Source organism: Alexandromys fortis, unplaced genomic scaffold (genome assembly GCF_014885135.2).
Source record: "Alexandromys fortis isolate MF-2015 unplaced genomic scaffold, M_Fortis_MF-2015_v1.1 scaffold_72, whole genome shotgun sequence".
Classification (NCBI taxonomy): Eukaryota; Metazoa; Chordata; class Mammalia; order Rodentia; family Cricetidae; genus Alexandromys; species Alexandromys fortis.
This window is the reverse complement of record NW_026067969.1, coordinates 3,743,165-3,758,955: the sequence shown is the minus strand read 5'-3', so window position 1 is coordinate 3,758,955 and position 15,791 is coordinate 3,743,165. Positions and strand designations below refer to the sequence as shown.

At 52.9% G+C, this 15,791-nt stretch overlaps 1 protein-coding gene across 5 annotated transcripts in view; it reads right to left on the bottom strand.

Annotated features, from left to right (window-relative positions):
• The window catches only part of Olfm1 (olfactomedin 1), an 81,567-nt gene that overhangs the window by 14,574 nt on the left and 51,202 nt on the right, over nt 1-15,791 (bottom strand). For 3 of the 5 annotated variants that reach the window (XM_050155223.1, XM_050155222.1, XM_050155221.1), the window contains 3 exons: nt 7,645-7,794; nt 3,128-3,283; nt 926-1,145 (listed from right to left, as the gene is read on the bottom strand). In XM_050155223.1, coding sequence (XP_050011180.1) covers nt 926-1,145; nt 3,128-3,283; nt 7,645-7,695 — 427 coding nt within the window. In that variant the 5' untranslated portion in view covers nt 7,696-7,794. Of the gene's footprint in view, nt 1-925; nt 1,146-1,329; nt 1,656-3,127; nt 3,284-7,644; nt 7,795-9,789; nt 10,241-15,791 lie in introns of those variants that run through there. The other 2 variants (XM_050155220.1, XM_050155224.1) reach the window with 2 other exon arrangements.

Below are 15,791 nucleotides of genomic sequence, written 5' to 3'. Positions count from 1 at the left end.
CTGCTTGTCCCACACCAAGGCTTTTGAAAAATATTTGTTCTTTGGGATGTTTTAAATTTTGTAAGGCATGGATGAAGGGAGACAGAGTCAGAGCATCAGATGGAGCCAAAAAAAAACTTTCTGGAGACAAAGTCACCCTTACAGGTACATGGTATAAAAACAAATGAGTTGGTCAGACTCTGTGGAGGAACGCCGAAGCTGGTACTGTATCAGGACATGAAATGTACCATTTAGAAATGGCCCCAAATAGCCAACATGTGCAATTTGGCCAAAGCCACTGACTGGGTACTCAGGCAGGCATAAGAACTTGGATGCTTCCTACCTTAGGACTGTCAGGGGACATGACTCTGAGAGGAAAGCCACCTTGCTTACTAGTCCATTCCACACGGGCTGCTGAGGGTCCCCACTTCTATCCAAAACCTGCTGCCACTGTACCCCCTCTTTTTAGTTCCAACTAAACCTGATGCATTTTCTCAAGGGGTTTTATTAGCCCTCTTCTCATCCTGGATGGAGATGTGTTTCCAGCCCTTTTAAAGTTATCCTAAAAACACATGCATGAACCACACACATGCATATTAAGCACTCACACCTTTGCACACACACACATACACACACACATCTGACAGAGTTTATGGCATCTAATATCTTTTTCTCCTCTCTCTCTCTCTCTCTCTCTCCAAATGATGTGAGCGTCACTGGGGTCTAGGACTGGCTTTGGCATGGGGTTTGCACATGGGTGATGCCCTGGGGTGAGTGTTGCCTGCACTCCTTGATGCTCTCTCTGGGTGGCCCTACCCAGAAGCCCTGATGCAGCCATCACCTGCTGAGGCCAGGCAGGCACCGTGGCTTCAGCACCACTCCCTACACCTGCATGTGTGGCAGAGTCGGGCCAGGCAGTGCCACACCTGCAGGGCGCTGGGCCTACCTAGTTTTTGCATGCATGCACGGAGCCTTTCTTCAAGATTGGACACTCTGCTCTGAAGTTCATCGTAGTCATAGGCGCCAATTTCCTCTTGCAGCTCGTTAAGCACTGACGTCAGATTCTGGACCTCCTCCTTAAACTGCAATACCAATTTGGCATCGGCCTTGTACTCTTCCAACACAGGAATCAAAGGCCTAAGTTCATCCATTTTCGTTTTTATTGCCTGCAAGGTTAAAATAAGCTGGTTCAGTGCGATGCATGCAAGAACTTGAAATACCCTGCCTTGGCCTGGCTTCTCCCTAGGAGAGGGAAGGTGTGCACACTCCCGTTTTAGTAATCCACCAGTTATCTGGTCCCAGTGAGTCAGGATAGCGTATTAAACAGTCCTCAGAACACCAGCATATTTGGGAAAGCTCTTTATTTGTCAGTCGAGAATGCAACATCTTAAGGTTACATGCTTTAGGTCACATACACAACGTTTGTGGTTCTTTTTTTTTTCTTTCTTTTTCAAAAAGTGCATTGACAAGGGTTCAAACTATTCATGGGATGCATCTAGAATCACATGCAAAAGGAGGATCCTGGTTGGATTCAAGGTTCCTTAGTGAAATGGTGCTAAGGACTGGAAAAGAATCGTAAAAATGCATGGTGCAAAAAGCTCTCTGGCTCTCTCATGGTTACATGGGGGGACTGCATCTTCAGTCAGTGGCGCATTGAAAAAACTCTTAAGTTAGCCCTGCAAGCAAGAAAATGAAACACCGTTGAAAAGCTAGCTCACTAGCCTGCCTTAAACAGCCATTAAAAGACACGTATTTGCATGGTCACGTAAGAAAAAGCACACTTTAACGACAGGAAAGAAAGCTACTCAGATGGTGAAGGGCATCCCTCACGGTTTCTGCTGGAACTCCTTCCCGCAGTGACTACAGTGCCAAAGGCAAGGGCTTGCTTTTGCTGTCCCAGAGTCTCACAGTCCCCAACTTTGGAACTCAGAGGTGCTCTGTGGACGACACTCTCCAAGGGGAGCTACCTCATGTTGCTGAAGACACCTCTGTCTTCACAGTCTGCTGAGCACAGGAGGGCAGATGCTGGCCAGGAGAGACACAACTCTTTTTGGTCTGTAAGGTCAAGAATCTCTCTCCAAGGTTAAGTCATGATGGTACATCAGAAAAAGGGGCGCAGTGTTCCCCTGCCTGGGACAACAATCACTGGCTTTATTCTGCCTCAATGTGATTCGTCTGCTATTATTTTATTTATATTATAGATTTATATCTTCATTAGCTTGCCATTTTGCCTACCTAATGCACTGCTTTTAAAAGGAGAATTAGTTCCTGCTTCACGTAGGGAGTGCATCAAAGGATAACATTAGCATACAAGGAAGGGAGGATGGACCAGGGCTCAGCAGTTTCCAGCCAAGCGGCCGTGTAATTTGACCTGTTCATTTACATCTGGGCCTGATTTCTAATTAACATGCATGAACGCCTTAATTAAGGTGGCAGATAATTCCCAGCCTAGTCCTAGTGGAGAGTCGTGTATATATACATACTTGTACATATGTATATATAATTTCAGGTCAAAGGAACTGAGGTTTTAAATGGCCAGGGTCACCTGGAGACGCAGAACACTTAACGCAGCTGCATCTACAGTGTGCCTTGTCACAGCTAAATTAGGTCAGAAGTGAAAAACTGCCCTGAGTGATCTGGGCCCAGAAATGGCTCTAATCAATTATGCTAATCCTCGGCTAATGTGATTTACCTGCAGCAGCTATGGGATGCTGAGGGCGTCTAACGATACCCTGCCCGGCTAATATGCCTCAGCCAGAGGAGCAGGGGGCCTGGGACCCCTGGAGAGAGGGGCCAGTGTATGCTGAAGGGGCTGACCAAACCCCAACCCCTCCAGTGGCCAGAGTGGATGGTCTCTCTCCTCCCAGAGTGGAACAGCTTTGCAAGGCAGAGGACAGTCCTCACTGTGTCCCCCTAGGTCCCCAGTCACTACTTCTGTGGGGAAAGGGAAGCCAGAAGGGGAAGAAGATCTGACTTGGAGGAGGAAGAAGAGGAAGAGGGGGAGGAGGGGAGGAGGGGTGAGGAGAAAGGGTAATAGAGGAAGAGGAGGATGAGGGAGGAAGAGAGAAGGAGTGGAGGAGGACGGGGAAGAGGGAGGAGAGAGGAGGAGTTGGGGGAGGGGGTAGAGTGCCAGGAGAGACAGGCATACCTTGAACTGCCTGGCCAGGTGTTGCTTATGGCTCTCCTCCACCTGCTTGAACTTGGACTCCAGGCCTTTCATTTGGTTCTCCATCTTCTCCACGTACTGCAGGTCTCTCTGAGTCCGCCTGTCCAAGACTTCTATGGATTGAGACATGTTTTGCACCTGTCAAAAGGGTAACAGGTTCAAGGCGAGAGCTGCAGCCGATGTCGGGCGGTTTCATTTGTCTGCTCATCAGTCAGGCTGACCTTTCCCACAGCACCACCCGGGAAGGCAGGAGTGGCCCAAGCCTGATTTACCAGTTAATCACCAGCGTCAGATCGTTAGGATCAAGAACTCCCCAAACACAGCAGATCGGCTGGGTAAACATTCCCTTTACCCTCTTCCAGCAGAACTCTGACCGTGGGGTACACAGATCAGGGCAGGCACAGGGCTGGGGGCCATTACTCTCTGCATTTAAGGGTGGGGCCTGTTTCCATTCTACGTTGGGGAATGACTGACATCGCTAGGGAAGTGCACACAGCAAGAGATGAATCCAGAACGATGCCAGGCCTGCCTAGGGTATAAATTCCCTCTCCCCTGGAGTCCCCTGGAGTGTCCTTGCTGACAGTGTTGGTGTTCTAAGTGTGGAAGGCAGGGGTAGGGAGCTGCTCTAGGCTCGGTGCCGAGCCTTCTCCCCACCGCATATGCCATCCATCACCCCCACAATATCATAGGCAGATGACTGCTCGGCAAACACGCACATTCAGAACGCAGAGTCAGGAATCAATCACCCAGCAAATGAAGAATCGCTGTTTTACATCCTTACGGGCATTGTTGAATGGAGTGTAGCCTCAAGATGGGACTCTATTATTCAGCACGATTCCAGAGAGCGTCAAAGAAAAACAGTTTTGGTGCGGCCAGCTGCCAGAACATTTCATTTTCAGGAAACTGGCTCCGGCTTATGTGAGAATGTATGCTCACCAGGGCCGAGGGGGGCAGGGAGCCAAGGTGCTGAGGATGCTGCCTGGGATGCCGCAGTGGGCTGGGTCATTTTCTCAGAATCTAATCCAATTACCAGCAAGGAAGGTGTGTAGTGAATGACAGGTCTCCTTGCTGAATTTCCTTTTCTTTCTGAATTTGAAAAAGACTCCCTTCTAGGAACAAAATCCTTAGGATAGAGGCTTGGTGTCACTGCTCAGGGGTCAGAGCATGAAGGCAGGGCAGCACCTCAAACCCTTCGGACCAGTAGGTGGAGGGAAATGGGAAGAGTGGCAGGATGCCTTCTCGCTGGCCAGGTCGATACTGTCCATCTCAGCACTTAAAGCCTGATGGGATCTCAGGACTTGAAAGCAGGGCACACATTCACCTTCACAGCTCAATTTATAGCACAGCTGTGCGTGGGGCTGACTGCTGCCTTCTCTTAGCTGCTCCGAGGGGAATCTTCCTGGACGACCTCTCCCACCTCTCGCTGCCCCTCTGAATGGCTGCCATGCTTCTTCTGGGAAAAGATGTCACATTTGCTGTGGTCCATCCTTTGAGGCCCAGCTCAAATGCCACTGCCTTCATGGAGGCTTCTGGGAGGAGCTCAGACAAGGGATACTGGGAACTACTTGGGAACAATACCATCTTTTGGGGGTGGGTAGCAGTTCATCTACACCTGAACCCAGAATAAGGGCAGGAAACCTAAGCAGCCTGCCTGTCCCAGAGAGGGACAACATGGGCATCTCTGCTCCAAGCCTCTTTTCCTAAGTCTTCTCCTCGGAGATATGACACTGACCAAAAGAACAGGGCTCAGATAGCAACCAGTCAAACAGTGGACGGGGCCTGGGGTAGGAAGGGTTCAGTCCAACACAGGCTTTCAGTAAGAGACTACACAGTGTAGGTGGGAGATTTTTGTCTTCCTTACCACTAACCAATGTTTCTAATGAATTTTTTAAAACGTAAAGATTAGCTTTACATTAAAAAGAAGTCTTAAAGATGCCGAATAACTTGGTTACCTTAAGGTGAACCAACAGACGTGTGAGCCCACTTTCTGGACAACCACTCGGCTAAGCCCTTCACAACAAGACACGGGTGACATCCATATTAACCCTTTGGCAATACCTCCTTCCACACACCTCTTCCAGTTCCCACAGTATCCCCAGAATCCGCCCAGCACGTTCAAGGTCACAAGGTCATAGGATGCTCTTAGCCACTGTGGCAGCAGGTGCCATGAAGTGGGGGAGGGAACATGCATAGCAGCCACACACCTGTCCCCATCTGGGAATGACTAATTGCTAATGTTTATTGCCCACGTAGGCACTGGCCTGAGCCAGCTATGTTATTTATCTCATTTGATCTTCATAAAACCCTGGGTGGGGGGATCAAACCGTTCTGAGTCCACATGTTAACACAGATAAGTCAGTTAAGAAACTTGGTCCCATCATATAGCCAGCTCAAGGTCGGGGACTCCAAAGCCTCTGCTCTCGGACTCAGACTGTGTCTTCAGAGGACACAATGCCATCCTTATACTCACCTTAGCCCCTCCTCTGGCATCAGACCCTGGAGGAACTGCCCAGGCTTACTGATATCCAGCCCTCAGCAAGGACTCAAGCTGGGCAAACCAGAGTCTCTAGGCCTAGGTCCCAGGACCTGACCTGCCTTGTCACCAAGTGGGTCTAACACAAAGCCAGATGGTAGCAACACAGAACCAGCTCCACAGTCCTCAGCTAGGACCAGCTGCAGGGGACCCAAGGAATCCAGAGCCTCCTCTGTTGCCACCCAAGATGGCAGGTGTTCTCTGTGCCCGGCCTGGCCCCGCCCCACAGGCAGAGAAAAAGCAAAGTAGACCAGAAAGGAGGCGTGTTGTCCAGGCCCAGCCCTAGAGCACAAAGGCGAGCAGGCTTGCCTCAGCAATGCTGACAGGCACTGTAAATGAAGGCCCCTCTCTTCCAGCCAGTGCTCAGGCCCTCCCGAAATAGAGTTTACGTGGCGTGAGATGGGGCTTTAAATTTTTTAAGCAGCAAGACTGTGGCCTGCCTGCATAGGCAGAGAGGGAAGCTGAGCGGCCTCATTCTCAGGGGGCCCCGAGCTTTCTGGAACCATTTCCCAGTTCTGCCCTTTTCCCAGGGCCCAGCGGCTTGGGCCTCAGGCCCCTCCAAGCCCCTCCCCTTCTCTACAATTCTGAATAATTAAAGGCTCAATTAGGCTCCTGTCTAGTTTGGTGTAAATAAATGTCTGTGGGAGCTGTTACATGTATTTTTACTTGGGCTCTCTTCAAATGATTTACTCTGGTGCTATAGGTGGCAAAACAGGCCAAGAAACCAACACGTCTACCCCTTTAGGGTGAGCCAGCCCCACGGACACCATGATGGAAATAAGGTCCCATGTCTCTTCCACATGGGGACTGGCAGCAACTCGGGAGTCATCCTAATCCCCAGGCTGCCCCCTGCCTCGGCAGCTGAGTCCAGAAAAGGGAGCTGCTCTGCCCACAGAGGTGCTAGTCCTTGAGCCGGGCCAGCTCCAGCTGGGGAGACCAGGTCCTGGCAGGGGTTAAGCTGGGCTCCAAAGCCATTCTGTCTTCCCCAGAGGACAGAAGCTGTCCTCAGTGCCTGTGTTCAAGTTACAGAGATGCCCTCAGCCGACAGATCTCATACAGGTGAGGGCTTGGAAATTCCAAATCCAATCAGTAGGGCAAGTCCCAGCTTTCCTGGTGCATGTGTGCATGTGTGTGCATGAGTGTGTGTGTGTGTGTGTGTGTGTGTGTGTGTGTGAGATGTGACTTTTGTGGGAAGGGCACATCCCCTGGAGGCATCTTTTCTTGGGGGAGTGAGATGGGCAGGATGGAAAGGCCCCCCACTTTCCCTTCTCCTCATGGTAGCACTCCAGGTACTCATAGTAGTGAGGTCAGAGTTTGCAGGGGGTCTCTGGGGGCAGCCTATAGCCACTCTTGTTGAGAAAAGAAGCCAACCAGGAAGATAGCTGGTCCAATTATTCAGAGAAGCTCCCTTTCTAACTATCTCTGTGGCCCGGGGACATCAATCTGAGGAGTGACTCATGCCACCGACTCTACTGTGGTCTTGTGATAAACGAAATAAGACTCAAGGTTTATGCATGGACTACACACTGCTGTCCTCGTGTCAGAAGCATCCACGGTGGCAATGAATTGCCTGGTGGGACCACTCATCAGTGGAGCAGAGACACCCCCGTGAAACGCCTGTGGGCCAGGCACCTGGCGTCTACTATTTCCCGGGCAGCACTGCTGAGCCCTTTGGACCAGACCCTGAGCATCGCTCAGAGGAGAAATGGCAGAGCACGAAGAAGCCATGCTTCTAGCCTTACCAACGAGCTCTTTCATGGAGCCCCTGGAGCCCAGGAAGCAGGTGCATTCATCTCTCCAGCAGGGTCACCATGTTCTTTTCCATCTTCCTATCCAGGCAGTCGTCTGCACACTCATCCATTCCCAAATACTGAGATGGGGCCATGCAGGCTGGCCGACCCTCAGGCTGGCACACAGCACTCTGCAAGTGTGAGCTCTCACACACCCCCTGCTCAGACTCACTCACCTTCTCCAGTAGCTGCCTCAGCTGTTTTGTGCGGGCATCCCGTGAACACATGGTCTGCTGGGGGGCGACCACTGTGCAGATACACCTGCCCTCACTGTCCTGGGCAGAGCTGTACACCTGCCAGCTCTCCTCGGGGTTGGTGGGCAACACCTGGAGGGGGACAGGTGGGGAAGGGAACGGGGAGAGAACAAGAGAACGAGGGTGAGAATGAGGGAGGTTGGCGCCTGGGTGCCAGGGGCTGAAGTAGATCAGAGAGACACAATGCCTAAAAATCCAGGTTCAGCCCTGGGTGCTCAGAGTTTGGACATCTAACCAGATTAATGCTTGGGGAGGTGGGAGGAGCTGCGGATGCACTAGGCTGGCCGAGGTCATATAAGAAACCAGGTGGCTAACAGCCCAGGGAATCAGAATTCTCTTCCCCCAGTAGTCTTGATCTGCTGTTCCCTAACACTTGGAGACAAGCACCATTGTTAACAGTCCCTGTCGTTGCCTACGAACCAAGAGCAGCACTGGCTTAGAGCTGTGCTGACTCCCTGAAAGCAGCCTGGCTAAGATGTTGGCCTTCCAACTCCACGCAGCTCCCACCTACAAGCCATTTGGTGGATGTCAATAAACACGTAGTGTAAGGGTCACACACACCCCCAACCTCACTCCTGAGGATTTGCCTGCCCAAAGACCACCAAGGACCCAGAGCCGTGAGTGGCTAGGTTCACCTTGTGGGCCCTCTATACCACCCGTGACCCTGACCTTCAGAGACACAGCAGGGGCAGTAGACACCAGCGCTCCTGTACACACCCCCATGGCCTCCTGCTTGCCTGCCCTCCTGCTACTGCAGCCTGCCCACTGTCTCCAAACCTTTCCCTGGCATCCTGCACATCCCTGCTATTTTTAGATAGGGATGGGGAGGAAGGCAGAGAAGCTATGGTAGTGATGCACTTATCTCATTCACCCAACCTCAGCACACAGACCACGTAAAGTCCTCACCACGGAAACTCATTCGGGTTGTTTTGTTTGCTTGATTTTTGGGAACCCACTATGTAGACCATGCTGGTCTTGAACTCACAGAGATCCACCTGTCTCTGCCTCTTGGGTGCTGGGATTAAAGGTTTTACACGCCATGTCCGGCACTAAGGAAACTCGAAACAGGAGAGGAAGAGCCAACAAGAGTCAGAGGTGTGTGTGGGGGGGGGTGGGGGGGTGGAGGGGTGGGGGGCAGGTTACACCACTGAGACCTTGGGAGCAGAATTGGAGGAAAAAGGAGACTTGTCCTTCACCTCTCCTTTCCACTTAGAAGGTTAGACTGGGGTCCCTTTCCAGGGGTTCCTCACGAAAGGGTGGTCTCAGCTCAGTCTGCTAAAGCCACTATGGAAGTCAGCCCTACCCAGACCTTCCACCCCAACCCTTAGCCAACGCTCCCCTCCCCAGGCTGCTGGTGGCATACAGAGATGCGATTTCCATTTCAGAGGCCAATAGAGAGGGGTGGGCGAAGCTGCGCGCGCGGGAGGTGGGGGGTCCGGTCCCGCCCAGCTCCTCTTAACCTCTGGAGAGGACCCTTAGATTTTCCAATGGGAATGGGAAAGAGTAGGGTGCCTTGGGATTTGGGGGACTCAGATGAGACCACCGAGCTCTTATCTTTTTCCTGGGGCTCCACTCTGGCACCGTCCAGTCCGCCTTTTACAAAGTAGGGCGAGCTGAGTCCTGACTGGACCTAGCCCACAAAAGGCTTTAAGCAGCATCTCCACCCCTTACTTGCTGAGTGACCTTGGCTAAGTCCCCAAGTCCCTAGTTTCATTTTCCTAAGCTTCGCAAGGAAAGACTTCCTAATATTGGTGAACGAGGACTCTGGACTTTTGAACCCCTCCCACCAGCAACCGAGCAGGTGTCCTCAAGCCCCTCAAGGGGACCGGGCGCAGAAAGCATCGCCCCGAGATACCAGAGTGCGGGTGACGGCCGCAACCGGAGGCGCTGCTTAACAGCAGCACAGAGGGTGGGTTTGTGACCCTCGCCCCTGCATCTCTTCCTCCCCAGGTGACCCCATCCTGTACCGCACCGCCGGACCAGTCCGGAGCTCCAACCCAAGAGGAGGCAGGAGGCAGGAGGCAGGAGGGAGGAGGGGCCGGGAGGGCGCAAGGCGGGCTCACTTACGCCGGTGCTGCGGTCCAGCGTCCCGCCGCTGGCGGCCGAGAGCCGGGTGGTGTTGAGGCCCACCAGCGAGGGCAGCGTCTGGGACATCCAATTGGTGATCATGGCCATGGTGCTTAGCACGACCCCGATCTTCAGCAGCGGAACCGACATCGCGCCTCAAGTGGTCTCCTGCGCCCGCGCCGCGCTGGCGCTGGCTCCTGCGCCCCGGGCAGCCTCAGGCGGCGGGCACCACGGCGGGCAGGGGCGCCCGGCCGCGTCCCCGCGCCCCCTTCGCCCGCCGCCGCCCGTCCGTCTCCGCCGCCCTGTGCGCCCTGGCCATCGCCGCGCCGCCCCGGCGCTGGGAGTTGACCAGGCGGCCCTGCCCGGCGCGTGCTACCGGCCCGCGCTGCCCGCCACTGCCGCGTCCCTGCGCGCTCCGCTGCCGAGAAGGGCCACCGGGTTCTGAGCGCGGCGCGGGCTGTGCGCGGGGGCCGCGGCCAGGAGGCGGGGACACGGCCGGGCGGCGGCCGACGCAATCTGCCCAGGAAATGGGTGGATTTTTCCTCCGAGCTCCGGCTCCCCGCCGCCCCCTGGCTGCAGGCAGCGAGGTCTGCAAACTCGTTGGCCGAAGAGTTAGGGTCACCCAGGACAGACAAAAACCTGCCTCAAACCGTAAAAATAAAATAAAATCCTCAAAATCTTGCATGACACCCATTCACTGTCCTCCCTCCTTAGCTCTCTCGGTCATACCCATGACGCTGTCTCGCTGAAGCCCCAGCTCCACTCATGCCTGCTTGTGGCAAGGGTTCCCGGAAGGATGAACCACACCACCCTTACTGCTGGGATTCGTCTTCCCAGGCGGATTGAGTTCCAGTCAGTTTGGAGCTTCTCTTGAGCCTTATAGGGGAAGAAAAGCTCTTGTGGGGTCTCCAGTGCCAGCACAGGGTGTTTACAAAGCAAAAGACACTGCCGGGAACTTATCTCTGAAGGAAAGGACAGTTGGAATTCCTAGGGGTACCATCCTGGGTTTCTGGAGCAGGTTTAAACAGAGAAGGGGCTGGTTGCCTGCTATGCACAGTAGCAGGTGCAGGAGAGTGTGTCCACCTACCCTGGCAGCTTGGGGCTCAGGAGGCACTAGAGAGACCACGCCCCATGATCGCCCTGGACACTGGTGGATAGAGCGACAGGCATCTGTGCTGTGGGCCTAGACATGCAGGCGTCTGTCTCAGGGATCCAGCTCAGGGGCAGGGAAAGCTTCAGCAGCATCTGTACTAAGACCTGTAAGTCTCAGTACAACAGCACAGCCGGCAAAACACCTTAATAGTGCTTTTGACTTTGCAGCAGCCTTCTAAGCGGAGGAAAGCCAGGTCCTGTAGGCATTCCTCCAAGTTGTCCCAGCCCTGGGTAAAGAAAGACATCCAACCGCCACTGCAGTCTTTCCCACCTGGTCCATTATAGACTCCCTGGAAGGGGGTTTGGAAGAGATGTCAAGACAAAGGGAGACTGAGACTCCCTGATATCTGCCAAGAGGGGATGTGACACATTCCTAGGACTTGACTCTCTGTGTTCTGTCCCCGTTTGCAGAGTCAACTTCAACGACAGCCAAGATGATCCTGGCCTGAGTGCTGGGTGTGAGGCCGGCTGACTCAAGAAATCAATTGAAGTTATTTCTCTGGCTAATGCTCAGCATTCATTGGTGCCTCTGGTTTGGGGCTAATGCCAGCAAAATTACAACTGTTGGGGAAGGGCACCATCTCTCAGTGGAAGCTGGTACTGCAGGCTAGTCACACCCAGTGGTCTTGCTGGATTAGACAAGCACAGAGATGCTGCCCTGCCTTGCGTATTTTACAGACTCAGGGCCACAGCTGTGTCTGCCCAAGTCATACATACTTGCTCCCCACTACACAAAAATAAGGGACACTTATTGTTTATCAACAATTCAAATCCAACCAGTCCACAAAAGTCGCCTCCGTCTCAGAAGTCACCGACTTTTATTGAATATCCAACTTAGTGCAAGATACAAGGGGCAGCATGCTCCAAGCTCCTTGTCAGATTCAACAGGGAGTCCTTAATTGGCTTTGTGAGGAACACTCCATGGCCAATCACTGTTGAACCTTTCCTGCTGTCTGCCTGATGGGCAGTGGTTCCCGCTGGAGGGAGGCCTCAAGTGACTGCTCTAGATTCAGACCCTGGGGTCAAGCTGAGCACTGCCATGGACTTTTATAAGATGGCGACCCACATAATGAGGTTTTCTGTGGCTCAGATCTCTCACCTGCAAAATGGGCTCAACAGCAGTGGCTTTCCTCTGTGAGGTGTCCTTGGGATAAAGGATCAGGGCAGGGACAAGCCCGGAAGACTCTGGTGACAGCTATTGTTAACTTTTCAAATAAAAACTGGGCTCAGCCAGCAACCTATGCTGGGCAGGCTGCGGAGCTGGGCTTTGATGCAAGGTGTGATGCCCCTGAGCCCTCTGACATTTCTCTGGTGCCTTCTGTCAATCAAATGCCACGGAGAAGTGAAAGTAGCTCCCCATAAGTGGAGATACCTTCTGGGTGGGGGACCTATGGTAGGCATATAACCATAATGGTTTTGGAGAACTCCCTACTCTGCCTTAGGTGAGTAATGTTCCAGGGTTCACAATTGCTGTCCTGAATTGGAGGAGCTTAACTTAGCTGGGCTTTTGAAAGGAAATAGAATCCAGGACGTTCACAACAATGAAGCCTGAGTCTGTTAAGTAGTTCCAGAAATAAGTGGGAAGCCTTCAGTACCACTGACCAGGGACTCTCTCCCACCCTCACCAGGACAGGTCATTGTGCCTTGACTTGGAGATTTGACTCCCAGCTCATATTTCTTGTGAGCCTGTGTGAGCAGGCAGGCCTGAGGAGTGCTAAATGTAGTTAATGCAACTCCCATAGAACTTGCCAGAGAGGAACTGGCCCAGAGTTCCCAAGATCCCTGGGAACTAAGCTGACACCAAATGGCAAGCATTCGCCCAGTGGGAAAGAAATACTGACCCTACCCACACTGGCGCTTGTCATAACTGGTCTGGTCATCGTTTCAGAATCTGTCTAAGGTGACAAGGGAACTAAAGAAATACACATCTGATCACCTCATAGAAGGTGAACACAGGACTTCCAGCTTCCAGCCCAGAACACCAGCCATTCCATCTGGACCTGAACCTTTACATCTGCAGCCACAGCTGAGCCTCTCTCACTTGCATCTGAGTCTTTCCACCTGCACTTGAGCCTCTCCACCTATACCTGAGCCTCTCCACCTGCACTCAAGCCTCTCCACCTATACCTGAGCCTCTCCACCTATACCCGAGCCTCTCCACCTACACTCAAGCCTCTCCACCTGTACCTGAGCCTTTTCACCTGCACCTGAGCCTCTCCACCTGCACTCAAGCCTCTCCACCTATACCTGAGCTTCTCCACCTTCACCTGAGCCTCTCCACCTGTACCTGAGCCTCTTCACCTGCACCTGAGCCTCTCCACCTGTACCTGAGCCTCTCCACCTGCACCTGAGTCTCTCTTATATGTACCTGAGCCTCTCTACATGCACCTTTACCTCCACCCTGCACCTCTGCCTCTCCACCTGGATCTCTCTACCTGCACCTGAGTCTCTACACCTGTACATGAGCCTCTATTATCTGTATCTGAGTCTCTCAGCTTGCACTTGAGCCTCTCCACCAGCATCTGAGCCTCTCCACCTGCACCCGAGCCTCTCCACCTGTACCTGAGTCTCTCCACCTGAACCCCAGTCTCTCTATCTGCACCTGAGCCTCTCCACCTGTACCTGAGCCTCTCCATCTGCATCTGAGCTTCTCCACCTGCACCTGAGCCTCTCTATCTGTACCCAAGTCTCTTCACCTTCCCCTGAGCCTCTCTACCTGCATCTGAGTCTCTCCACCTGCACCCAAGCCTCTCCACCTGCACCTGAGCCTCTCCACCTGCACCTGAGCCTCTCTATCTGCACCTTTCCACCTGCACTTGAGCCTCTCTACCTGCATCTGAGTCTCTCCACCTGCATCTGAGCCTATCCACCTGCACCTGAGCCTTTCTACCTGCGCCTCTCCACCTGCACCTGAGTCTCTCCACCTGTACCCAAGCCTCTCCAACTGTACCTGAGCCTCTCCATCCACACCTGAGTCTCTCCACCTGTACCCAAGTCTCTTCACCTGCACCCAAGCCTCTCCACCTGCACCTGAGTCTCTCTCTCCGTCTGTACCTGAGCCTTTCTACCTGTGCCTGAGCCTCTCCACTTTCACCTGTGCTTCTCCACCTTCCCCTGAGACTCTTCACCTGCACCCGAGTCTCTCCATCTGCACCTGAGCCTCTCCACCTGCATCTGATTCTCTCCACCTGTACCCAAGTCTCTTCATCTGTACCTGAGTTTCTCACACAAGCTTCCCCACCTTCACCTGAGCTGATCTGAGGAGCTGAGAGGTTCAAGTGAATCCCTCACAACCCTTCCAGGTCTCAAGCAATGTCCTGCTCAGAGTCTTTTTCCAGATTTGGCAGGAGGGTCAACTGTCCCTAAGGCATATGTGAGGGACATCAGAAAGAGCTAGAGTGAGTGCCATTTGATCTAGTGTGTTACACAGCATTTCCAGAAGTGATTTGTGGATTGTTGAAGAACATAGGCATTTACGTTAAAGCATCCATGGTGCCAGTCAACAGTCAGTGTTCCTAAAGAGAAACTCAAACCCAATTTTCACACGATTTCCCTTGAAACGAGGGCTCGCCCACATTTGCCACTGAATAATCATCACACTGACAGAGCAGGTGCTGTGCCCAGACAATCCTGGGGATTTGCCATACAAGACGTCACTGTGTCTTCACAGAATGCCATAGGGGAGTGCTACCCCGAGCTCCACTATACATATGAGCTGGTTGGCTTTGGAAGTAGACCAGATATGACCCAGGCAGTGTGCCGAAACAACCCATTCTCGGGGCAAAGTTCAAAATTGTGGTAGTGCCCTTGCCCCTTGGATGTCTTGGCCATAGTCTCCTCCTGGGTGCTGGGAGTGTGTAACCTGTACAACTCCCAATCCTGATGACCTTTGGAAATCAGCTGGAGCTCTCTGCAGTTCTTCTTGAAGCAGAAGATCTCAGAAGGCCTGTGTTTTTGTCACCTGTGGTGACACTGTCTCAGGTCACTATCCTTATGCCCTTCCCTTACCGAGCTTGGCTTGGAATTTGCACAAATGTATCAACAATCAGGAAACAAGGAGGCGGATCTCCCTCTGTGGCCCAAGTTCTTCATCTCTGAAAATGAGGACTGAGTCTACAAGTTGGACCCCAGAACACTTGCCCAGACACAGCCCTCCTGTGGATAGGGGGCGAGGGATCTAAATCCATGGTAGACAGGGGGTGAGGGATCTAAGAAATCACCTGCCAATAGCGGGGCACAAGGGCTAGGAATGCGCAGTACACCAGCACCACCTCACCCACTGCCAGAGAGCTGAGGCCATAGGGCAGGAACCTGCCCAGGCATCGGGGCCTGCAGTGACCACTTGGTGGGATGCAGGTCTCCCGCTCACTTCTTGATGCGTCCTAGCAAGGACAGTTCCGTAGGACAAACTCTGGGTGACACACTGACTGATAGCAATGCCTATGCGGCCTGTTTTCAAATAGTTTGAGAGGAACAGGAGAGGGGAAGAATAAGCTAAAAAGGGAGGAGAAAGAGGAAAGGGGGTGGGAGAGAGGAAGGAATGAGAAAGAAGAGCAACAGAGACAAGGAGAGATGGAAACAGAGGGACCGAGATAGAGAGATTGAGGCAGACACTAAGAAAACACAGAGACACAACAAAGACAGACAGGGATTTAGACACAGAGAAAAGAAGATCGAGGCATACAGAGAGAGGGGTAGAAAGACAGAGGGACAGAGGGAGGCAGTGGCAGAGAGACAAACGGAAGCATCAACACATGGAGCTACCTTCTTTCCCCTTCCCTGCTCTTTTGATCTTTCTCTGAGGCAGACAGAACATTCTGGGAACAGGAAAATGATTGCTTTTAGCCCAG